The sequence below is a fragment of the Clavelina lepadiformis genome, chromosome 4 (assembly GCF_947623445.1).
Source record: "Clavelina lepadiformis chromosome 4, kaClaLepa1.1, whole genome shotgun sequence".
In the NCBI taxonomy this organism is placed as follows: domain Eukaryota; kingdom Metazoa; phylum Chordata; class Ascidiacea; order Aplousobranchia; family Clavelinidae; genus Clavelina; species Clavelina lepadiformis.
The window spans coordinates 6305905-6317239 of NC_135243.1; the positions used below are offsets into that span (position 1 = coordinate 6305905).

The following is an 11335-nucleotide window of genomic DNA, read 5'->3' on the forward strand; positions in this document are numbered from 1 at the left end:
GCGTGGAAAAACGCATATTTTGGTACGATTGATGGCGTACACTGAATCCTCAATTCTTGTTTAATTTTTATAAATCGGCATGTTTTCAGCAAGGTCTTGCTTGCTCCAACTGATATTTCTGCACCTGCAGGGTTAACCCGTTCTCTATAACTGGCCTCGCATTAAATGCGGCTCAGGTTCTGTGTTCGATACCCAATGGCACCATAGCCTAGCGTTTAATAATACCCTTGGTCAAGCAATTAACGACACTTGCTCCTGTTCAGTGAACCTGGTGGACCTAAGTTAGGGCGGTTCTATAACACAATCAAAAACTAAATATAAAAAATGTGTGATAATCGGAATTTACACGAAGACTAGCTCAGTAAGCTGGGCTCGAGTGATGAGGAAACATCACCCGGTTTTAGTTGTTCAAAGATTTTCATAGTTTATTTGTAAGGTTTTCTTCAAACATTTTGGTACGATACAATGAGTTTTGTTTTGATGACAAACTTGCATCAATTGCCTTTACTTTTCTTATCCACATCATTATTATCATACCCATCTCGCTCCTTGGTAGGCTATATGTAGCAACAAGAAATAATCTTCCATGCATGAACAATCACTTGTGTTGACCAACATTTTGTTTCACCATTACCTCTGATGAGGTATATATGTATTGTATTTATATATAATTTTATATACTTCAACTTTATTAAATTGACCAAGCACATAAGCTCTCTCTACGTCAACCTGACCTGTGTTAAACTTGGTTTCCTTACCTTGTGTTACACACAATTGACAATAATTACAAAAATCATGTAACGTAACTGCTGTTACAAACGTTTCTAAGAACAAGTTACATTATTACGCTACCAACTTTTTTGGCATGTTTTATGCACAAAATACTTTAATAACTAGCTTTTTTATTTATCTGCACTCATTATGTAAATTCGATTGAAAAGCTTGCAATATTCTGCACTCGGCTCTTGGCTCATATTGTCATTATCTGAAACTGGGCAAAATGTTAGCAAAAAACATTCGTAATGTGATGTAATAACCGTCCCTTGTTAATGACTGCTACGACCATAAATGGAGTATGGAAAGTATGGCAGTGATACCACTAAACTGTTTAAATGATATCACACTGCGTTTGACCTACGAGGGATATTGATCACTTTCATGTCTTGTGCAAAAGTAGATCACACACTACGTAAATAAAATTATGATATGGAATTAAGCCTAGGGTAATGTTTTTCAGAATATAACTTCAATTAATAACGACTATAGTGAATGACCTCAATCTACATTTCAAATTGCCTTAAATAAAAAACAATCTGAATAAATGGAAAAATACTTTATCAGAAATGTGCATTTTTGAGGGAAAATTCTAGTGACTAGAAACGCAAATTTTTCAAAACGGAAACTTAGTATTAAGTACGTGTATACTTGTTATACAAATCTGCTTTTCCGATGAACAACAAAGATCACCACAAAACAACACGAGCAGTGGTATATACATACTAGTTGGAAACAAACCTATCTATCTGTTGTTGTTTTTATTGTAAAATATTGTTTTTGTGTAGAGTATACTTGTAAACATATGCTGATATATCCTCTATATATAAACATATGCGGATATTCATGGAACATTTAAATGCTCAACAGCTGTCGGGATGTCGATTGGATTATCAAAACAAGCACATCCTTGCACCTATGGTCCGCATTGGACGGTTACCAACTCGTCTGCTTGCTTTGAAATATGGTGCTGATATTGTATACAGTGAGGTAGGCTAACTGTTGTTTTAATTTTTGTGGTATATACATCAATGATGGGTGTGTAATAAGATGTATTATAATAACTTTTGCTAGTAATAACCTAGTCTAGTAGAAATAGAAATTACTTTTTTAAAATGGGGTCACAGATCCAAAAAGTTTGAGAAGCCCTGGTTGCCATATTGGCGTTATTCCTGCCAAATTCTTCAACGTTGATGTTTTTATGACGGTTGGTTTTGATTTCGATAATTTGCAAGCTGCTGACTAAAAATTCATTATCAGTGATTTGTCGTTTGGTTTAACTGATGTCTGGTGGCAAATTTTATACAACGGAATTAGGTGGTTTGTAAAATCTGCACTGTTAATAAATAATTCCTTTAAGCAGCTATGGTTACTTTCACATATTTAGATAACATAGCCTCGGCCTCCTAAAACTTCATAGCGGTCGTCAAACCTTAAAAAACTTGGCTATGGGTATGCAAGGCAGACACAGAATTCTTTCCATTAAATGGGTTTTAACTTAAAAGAAGATACATACAAACTAAGAGCTTTACCATTTTTACACTTTGCATTTTCTGTTTGCTCATACAAAATACGATTAGCTATGCTCTGGGGGGGTTATATCCTATTTGTATATTTAGTGTTTTTTAATCATCTCTTTTCGCAACAATAATGATTTCCTACAGACACATTGCATTTAATGCATAAAGTTTTTTTTTCATAAAAATATATGCAGTTACCTTTGTGTGAAATAAACTAGATTAGGGCTACCAGCCAACAAGTTTCGTCATGTATTATTTTGGTTTCGTAGACTTCTTATTTTGCTGTGTGTGTCCAAGCCATGTATGTGATATAATAATAATATTGCTTGGTGGGCATTTCTGACTAAAAATTTTGTGTACTTCATTGTCAGTGATACATACATCTGCACCATGTGAAAAAAATCATAAATACATTATTCTAAGTTACTCTACCAGCTTTCACCGCCATAACAGGCTTTCCAAAGTTCTGTTTTTCTCTTTAAATGGGTCCTATAAAAGAACTGGTCAAACACATGGTCTGAAACTTTTACATATCCTAAAAAGAAATTTAGCAACTTTACGAAAAAATCATTAGGCCTAATAATTATGCTATACAGTGTATAACTATGTATATAGTCAGTAACTTACTTAAATTATGCCCATGCTGTAGTTTGTAACATTTCATATTTTGTCAACAGGAAATTATAGACCATCGCTTTATTCGTTGCAAAAGAATTATTAATGGTAAATAAATAAGTAATCTTGTGTCACAAATGAAATTGTGTGCTGAACTGATGTACAGTAGTCCTACTGTGTATGTTGTGTTATAATATATCATGGTTATGGCATCTACAGAACGTGACCATGAATATTAATTTGTGTTGTCTTTATTTCGTCTGACCATTTAGCATACATGTTATTATGTGAATTATATCTATGTATTATATGTTTTTATTACTTTCTGTGTTTTTAGATAGGCTAAATACCATTGACTTTGTTCAAGAAACTGATAATTTCCCCATGTTTAGAACATGCAGTGCTGAAAGACACCAAGTGGTTTTCCAAATGGTATCATTCATCTTTGTTGTTCGTACCATATAATTTCATATTGTGTGCATTTACTTATGTTAAGAAAAGTAACTACGGTTTGTGTTTCTATCTATTGTTCCAGTGCTTCTTAAGAGTGATTGCAATAGTTTATTTTAACCATTGCTTTTACTCAGGGAACTGCTGATGCGGATAGAGCTTTGAAAGCTGCAAAACTTGTGTACGTTCTTCTCTTCATAATTATGTGTTAATTTATACTTAAACTGATATGTCAAGCATAACACCCAAGTAATATTTCAATTGCTTTATTTTTTAGTGAAAATGATGTTGCCGGTATTGATGTCAATATGGGATGTCCAAAGGAATATTCTACGAAGGTATCTGAAATGGTTCAGAAGTTTTGTTCTAATTTGTCATTTCTTCAACTTTGGCGAGACTAACTCAACAAAATGGTTAGTTTTTCTGATTTCTGTGCAGGGTGGCATGGGTGCTGCATTGCTAAACAACCCGGAGAAAGTGAAAAAAATTTTAACAACTTTGGTGAAAAATTTATCTATCCCCATCACTTGCAAAATAAGAATATTGCCAGACGTAAGCCAAACATTGACTTTACTTTTTTCTGTAGTTAGATCATATCATATTAAGTTTCATGAAACATCTTTTTGCTAGATATTAAGATTATTTGCAAGACACCACTGAAGATAACTGTGTAGCTACGTGGTAGTTCCAGCAAAAACCATAGCAGCATAATTCGAACTCAGATAAAATAAAATATAAAAACAGAGATATGAATGTGATTTACCTTCCAATATAGATGAAAAAAACCATAGAACTTGTAAAGTTGATTGCATCAACTGGTGTTGCTGCCCTTGCCGTTCATGGAAGATACAAAGGAGAAAGACCAAGACATCCAGTACACTGTGATGTCATTAGGAAAATTGTCGAAACTGTGAGCATACCAGTCATTGCAAAGTGGGTTTGAAAAGGAGACTGAGGCAATGTCGTTGTATTAGCGTATTAGCGGCGGAATAATCTGAAGTGTTCATTGTTGATTTCAATCAACTGCAAATGTTTTTACTGGATACTTGGTTACCAAGTCTTTAAAAAAACTCTAGTTTACATTTGATTAGCCAAACAACACAGTCTCTGTTTTTATATGTATTTTAGCGGTGGGTCGGTGGAGTATATCCAGTCCTTTGCAGACATTCAGAAGTTCAAAGAAGCAACAAATGCGTCATCGGTAATGATTGCTCGATCTGCCCAATATAATTGTTCAGTCTTCAGAAGAGAAGGCGTGTTGCCTACGCAGCAAGTGATCAAAGATTACCTTGAATTTGTAGGTGTCTCAGAATTTGGCCTCCTAAAGCTTCGCAATGCTATTATTTAATTTTTTTAGATTACCGTATTTACAGTAAATCAACGGCCGTGAATGTAAAACTTAACCTTTCATAAAATAACAAATCATTCAACGCAAGACAAGAATTTACACAATTACGCCTTTTGTGTTGTAGTAGTACCCTGTATATTTAAACGTTTTTATATCACGATAAATGTTACGCAACATCTCTACAACCTGAAATAGTATGCGAGCAGCTAAGATAAATATTTTCATAAATACATTAAGTAATAATAAGTATTTAATGAAATATTAGTACAAGGATATCATAACCTTTATTTATCGTGGTTGTGTGCACATCCTGATACAAACAATTACCTTTGTTTTAAGGCCGTAAATTACGACAATCACTACATCAACTGCAAATACTGCTTGTTAGAAGTGATGCACGATTGCCAGGAGTCTGAGAAGGGTGTGAAGCTTAGATCTGCTGTTTCTCTCCAGGAAATATGGTTAATTGTGAAGATGATATTATCATTTCTAAGACATAATCATTTACTTTTATACTGTGTTTTTTTTCATGTTGTAAGTATAGGATCTATTTCTGCATTTCGTGTGGTTATTGTAAGATTTTAGTGTAAAAAATCAATTTCATCTCTCCCCTAACTTAAACTTGTTTTTTCGTAGCCAAGTCAAATTTGCATCAGAAAATACTGGATAAATGCTTTAGTAGATATCATCTGTACCCTATAAACATACCGCTGCGTTTTGTTTGATATTGTAGCCTACATGCATCAGCAATTCTTACGCCACTTCACCATTTTATCCAGTGATATATTTGAAATGGGAGATCAATGCAGGCAAGTGTTCAAACAACGAGAATCAATGGATGGCGCCGGGGAGAATGGAGAACCTTTGCGTAAGAAATTAAAGAATGATGACGTCATCACAATGGAATTCGTTTTGAAAAGGTGAACTTGCTCTAAACTGTTTTCTTATTGTTATTGAAAGATTTTTTATATTTTTACTGTGTTTTAACATGACCGTTTTCGTGTTTTTTGTAGATGTGATTTTGACTTGAAGTCCCGCAGCCCAAAGTCTATTTTATTGGAATGGACACATGATAAAAAATTTAATGACCCCGTGTATAATACGGTATGAAAGCAAGATTTTTACTAATGAGATTACATAATAATTTTTATTAAATAAAATATAAAATAATAACATGGCCAAACAGTCTACTGATGAGTAGCTAAAATGTGGTATTGATGTCAATACTATAAGCTATTACTTTGAACGAAATAATCAGGCCAAGCATCACATGCACTGATGTAAGACCAATAAAAAAGCAGAAGTTTTCATTTTATATCGTATGAATTCTATCAGGCGATGCGTGAATCAGACAGACGGTTCCAATCAACGGTGCTTGTGAATGGTCAGAAATATCAAACAACTTACTGGCAAGTATCAGCTGACATGGTGTTTGTTTTATAAATCACCCACTGAAATTTAAATTACTTCTTTCTATCAGGGAAAAGAACAAGAGGTTATCGGAGCAGTCTGCCGCCATTGTATGTTTGAGGTCCCTTGGTTTGGATGATGGTCGAAAATCAAACAACAATATTCAAGGAAACGAGGGCAGCTAGCAACAACTGTGGCTTCTGCCATTTCCAGGCTACTTCTATGCTGCTTTTCATTTGCGCATCATCTGGGTAGTAGAGTCGGTGCAAAAACTTTCATCGCAAAATAGGTCATTACATTACCTCATCAATGATATCTGTGCTCATCCTAAAATTACTGAATGCAAAGGACGAAGTATGTTTTCTTGGCAAAGTGATTTGTTGGACGTCTCGATCCACTTTCACCACAAGCCAAAGGGTTTTGTACGCAAGCGATCAAACTCTAATATTAATGCAGTGATGCTCTATATGACTGCTGGAGAAAGGCCAGTTGTTCCAGCGGCGAGGATGAACCGGCATCAATAGGGGTCATCATGTTAAACAAGCGGTTTATTCCAGATACAAAAATACAACTTTATTTCATCTCACCAATATCATCAATAAAGGTTATGCGTCTGCTTGAGTTAGACTGTAGGCAGTAGACAAGGGTGCCATACTCCCCTCCCCCCAAATCTCTAAGTTACCGATTCGAACGTTTGCTTTTCTTGCTTGCAGAAATTTGTATCCCTCCTACCCACTTTTATCTTATTTTAGGCAGAGTGAGAAATTCGGGCTCGCCAAACGTTCAACATGATCGCTTATGTCGAGAAGCAGTGTCTGAAACCAAACACTTTTACTCGATCGCTAAACTTATAAAATAGTTTCCCACCAACAAATTTTGGGCTAGCTACGTTACTTTTTAGACGTTTTTGACAAATCGCGATTTGTATGGCATGATAACATGGTCAGGTTTATCACCGCTAGATGATGACAAAGTGTGGATAGCCTGACCTGATGCAACTGCCGCCCTGAACATAACTCCGAGCCTTTTTAGGGTACAACACAATCTACAACCGATAGACGCTTGGTTGAAGAAAAACACGTTCTATACTCATTGGACTTTAAAAATAACGTTCTGCGAGTTTGAAGGTTGTTAGTCTTTGTAATCCTTGGTGTCATTAGATCACGCTCTGAAAGTTAATGTTTAAAAATTAAGCTTAACTGATGTTTACTCGAAGCTTATCTCTCGAACAAACTTGTAAGATAACGCAGGAAGAGTAGAAGTGGATTCATAAGACGGGTTAAAATACGTAGTTTATATTAAACTCCAACTGGCTTAATAGCGCCAAAATAATGATGGCTAAATGGTCACTACAATCGCACCACGGTGGTCCATGAACACACAAAATTTGTTAGAAAAGGATTTAGATAGTAGCTCTTGCAAACGACACTTGTAATAATCAACCTCGGTCATAAGCGTAAAAGATTTACTACAACTTTTAAATAATTATTTTGTTAAGCGAGGCATAGACTTGGCTTCATATAGTAATTGGATGAGGTCTGGCTTAAATGGTTGAAACACTGACAGTAATTGATAAACTGGACTAGTATCACCAGAAACAAACAAACAAGCTAGCTACCAGAAACTATTGTTTTAGATTGCATACGCCAGAATTACTGGTAAGGTTATAGCAGATGGCCAATTAAAAAATTCAAGATAATGATGACATTAAAGAATTTGTAGGAAAAATTAATACAGTAATAGAAATATAGACATAAAAGCAAGCAAATGCCATTCTCCTTTAAATTCTGTTCTTCTACACCACGTCCTTCACAGCCACTATATATAAATTCAAAAATGACCATTTGGTCGCTGTAGTGGTGATGATCTGAATTGGAAAAAGCTTTACTTAAACATAAAAGCTCTCAGTAGAGTAGAAGGACATTCAATGGAGAATTACTTATCTCATGAACTACTGATGTATATAGTTATATACTACTTGTGTTATATATTACTTCTGAACTGCAACACAGATGCATGTTACTAATCGTTTGAGAATGTTTTGATCAATGAAAGCAATCCCAACAATATTTCTTTATCAACACAAATTTTCTGTGCAAAACACGGGGGTATCTATCTGCATACGAATACAAAGAAACCACTGCAAAAATAGATTGGTTCTACTGTATATGATGAAAAAAAACAACTGCAAGGTGGAATGAAAGTAGGTGGTATATAGACTATTATATATATATATATATACGAGTACCGTATATATAGAACATGTTTCAAACAGCTTCATAAATCTTTGCACACCATGTCAACAGGTTTTTGTGTGAAACGCTTCTGCAAAACTGTTAAAAAGTCAGAAGAGCATTAGTTACGGAGTTAGTAAAAACACAGCCTCTATACTAGAGTCTATATTCAAGTCTGCTGTAATCATTTGTCATAGAAAAGCTTTGAAAGTTGTTGCATAGTATCCTCTGGTGATGTCACAGTGTGCCCAATTGTTCTGTCATCATTGTAGATCTCAAAGTCATTGCCACCTTGCATTGTTTTGTCTCCAAAGAAGTGAATTTGCTGAAATCCATCATTTTGGACATATTTAAGGCAGAATCGTTTATCCCATCCGTCGGGGAAAACATCAAAGCTGATCTGGCCACCAATCGAAAATGTCAGCCCAGCACCTTGAAATTCCTTCCGTAGAGAGGCAACAAATTCTTTTCGAACGTTGTTAACATTGTCATACTCATTAAACTCTATCCGTTCCTGTTGTGTGCAGCTTCTACCAACCGGACATACATTGAGCATACCCTTACGGAACTCTATAAACGTTCCTCGCTTTCGTGGAAGATTCAACTTTGACATATACTCGAGACTATAGTTAATGAAGCGTTGCAAAAGTTCGTCGCCAAGGTAATCTTGAATGTTATTCTCACCAATTTTTACACCGTTCTTATAGGCAACGAGGCCATTTTCTGAAAAAACATAATCAAACGAGTTGATAAGCTCATCTCCATCAGCTCCTAGTTGCTCAGCTATTTTTCCGAAATCGGATCCGCCAACCACTCCAATTGTAACAATCTTTCGAAGGTCTTTCAAGAAGTTCTTCATTTCAGGTGTAATCTTTAGTCTTGGCAGAGTGAGAGTTCCATCCACATCGAAAAGACATAAAACTGATGAATTCTTTTTAGCCATTGCAAAGAAAGCAACCGATTAGATTTATTTTGCAAAAAATAAATTTAATACATAAACCGTCCCTATTTGCAAGCTTCTGTGAAAGAAATGAATGAAGAGCACGCGTGGCTTAATTCGCACTTGACTAGTAAAACTTTGCAGCTTACATAAAACTAAACTGCCCTAACCATTATCATAAGAAACTATGTTATCCAACAGTAACTAGTAGTCTAGTAAACAAGTGCACAACCACAGGATGCCTTTGTATACTAAACCCCAGCTACTCAAATTGTGACGTCATCTAGTGTGCACTTGTATAGGCTACTAGACCCTCATTTTCAAATGCACTGGGTCCCAACTCTCACATTGCAGTCCTACTAAAGATAATTCTAAACGCAACTTCTCAGGAAAAGCTTTGGCTGCAACGCACATAACTACATAAGAGTAGTTAAAGCAAGCAATTTATGAAACGCCAGAACAAGCTGAAACACTAAATTTGCTTGCCTATGTGCTGTATAAAGATTCATGTTTTCAGTTCAAGTCAAGTCGTATACGTATAGACTAAAATCTTACACATTTTAACCTCTGCTGCGTTTTCCTATCCGTCAGACAGACAATTTCACATAAGCGTTGAATTTTATTGTGCAGTCAAGGCTGGCCTAGTTAACGCCAAAATAATAGCGGTTGGCAGTTGGCACCACAGTTTCACTCTTGCGCTAGCTAAAAAAGTAGGCGACCAGATAGCCTAGGCTACGTAATTTTTTGCATAACACATCTGGATTGTACTTGCTCTGTCGTTTTACTTTTGAAGTGCCACTAAAATCCTCAGCAGAATATACGGCAGTGTACAAAGCTGAGTAACTTGATTTGCAACTTTTCTTGCAATTCAAAAATACGAGTGAACTGCCACGTCTTCGACACACCTCTTTCAGTCATTGATGACGCGTTGAAATTTGCGTGGGTGATTCTGGCGTCACTTTTGCTCATAGAAAACATAAATCAGAATAACAAAATCGTAGAAACAAACAAAACATCAAGCTGAAATTGGTCCTACCAAAAAATACTAAATAGAATTACTAAAATTTAAAATAAATAGAGTAAAATTTGCCTATATCGCCACCTTAAGAGGAACAGGAAAACTCGCGAACCGGTGACTTAAACAAACAAAATGAAATCAAATTTTTTTATTGCATTTTTAGGGTAGGCTACTACATTTAGAATTTTAGATTAAATGTAGATTAATGCATTTAGATTAAATGCTTTGTAAATTTTATTTTTGTTAAAAATTAATGCTTGATGTGATATTAAGATTTTAATTTTTGTACATAGAATAGCTTCCTAACTTAAATCTACTTAAAAGTCACTAGGCTTACTTCGTATCTCACAGCCCTAGGCTTTTACAATCATAACCTGCTTGATGATTTTCTGAAGACAGAAAACGACTCTCCACTCGATGGCTAGAGCAAAACTGCACTATAAAAACGACATTCTCTATACACTATAGCTGGTTCCATTTTCATCGTGATTCTGTAGTTATTGGCTAGGCCGCTTCATTTGACTGCAGCACAGCTAACTGAAAGAAAATTGAAACCGATAAAAACAGTCTAATATGACAAGGTTTCCGGGCCCTTCATAAATTTACATCATGACGTACAATAAGGTTGTCTTACGTTAACAAGGATCGCAGATATCTTGACAATACAGCTATAGTGTAGTTGTACCAGATTAAGTTTGCCATGTAATCACGTTGACAAAGTGTTTTTAAGGTCATATTTCTTATGCGTATTATTTTGGCCAAAGTAGCAAGAACAGTGCCGAGTTAAGCGAATTATTTTGCTCATTATAACAAAACATAATACTACAGAAGAAGTAAGCTTTCCGCCGGACCACGACTTTGGCGAACTGACGGCTTAGCCGAAGGCGACTTAGGCGAGCTTTAAGGTACTAAGATATTTTAGGTATAATTACAAGAATGAATAACATTTTGATTATTTTAAAGCGTTTTATGATGGTAGAAACCAAAATTTTTGCGATTCGCGCATTTTTGCATGGTAGTTAAACA

The 11335-nt window shown here is 35.4% G+C and overlaps 2 protein-coding genes across 3 annotated transcripts; one reads left to right on the forward strand and one right to left on the reverse strand.

Moving 5' to 3' along the window:
- The first annotated feature begins 1576 nt into the window (after positions 1 to 1576).
- LOC143451869 (tRNA-dihydrouridine(20) synthase [NAD(P)+]-like) lies at positions 1577 to 6430 on the forward strand. Of its 2 annotated transcripts, none has more exons than XM_076952627.1 (13): positions 1577 to 1764; positions 2972 to 3017; positions 3247 to 3341; positions 3497 to 3540; positions 3637 to 3697; positions 3798 to 3911; positions 4135 to 4292; positions 4488 to 4656; positions 5047 to 5168; positions 5487 to 5627; positions 5721 to 5811; positions 6043 to 6116; positions 6188 to 6430. In XM_076952627.1, exons 1-13 carry the CDS (start codon positions 1609 to 1611, stop codon positions 6300 to 6302), a joined length of 1386 nt encoding a protein of 461 aa, XP_076808742.1. In that variant the 5' UTR covers positions 1577 to 1608; the 3' UTR covers positions 6303 to 6430. The 2 variants fall into 2 exon arrangements, with proteins under 2 accessions (XP_076808742.1, XP_076808743.1); XM_076952628.1 differs by having other exon boundaries at positions 1580 to 1764; positions 3302 to 3341.
- A 961-nt stretch (positions 6431 to 7391) lies between these two features.
- LOC143451872 (phosphomannomutase 2-like) lies at positions 7392 to 9390 on the reverse strand. The gene has a single exon (XM_076952630.1). It carries the CDS (start codon positions 9292 to 9294, stop codon positions 8536 to 8538), a length of 759 nt encoding a protein of 252 aa, XP_076808745.1. The 5' UTR covers positions 9295 to 9390; the 3' UTR covers positions 7392 to 8535.
- Positions 9391 to 11335: the final 1945 nt, after the last annotated feature.

Coding starts and splice junctions, on each gene's coding strand:
- LOC143451869 (XM_076952627.1), top strand. CDS start 1,609: ATGCGGATATTCATGGAACATTTAAATGCTCAACAGCTGTCGGGATGT. Junction 4,657..5,046: donor TCAAAGATTACCTTGAATTT/GTAGGTGTCTCA, acceptor CTTTGTTTTAAG/GCCGTAAATTACGACAATCA. Junction 5,628..5,720: donor ATGGAATTCGTTTTGAAAAG/GTGAACTTGCTC, acceptor TGTTTTTTGTAG/ATGTGATTTTGACTTGAAGT.
- LOC143451872 (XM_076952630.1), bottom strand. CDS start 9,294: ATGGCTAAAAAGAATTCATCAGTTTTATGTCTTTTCGATGTGGATGGA.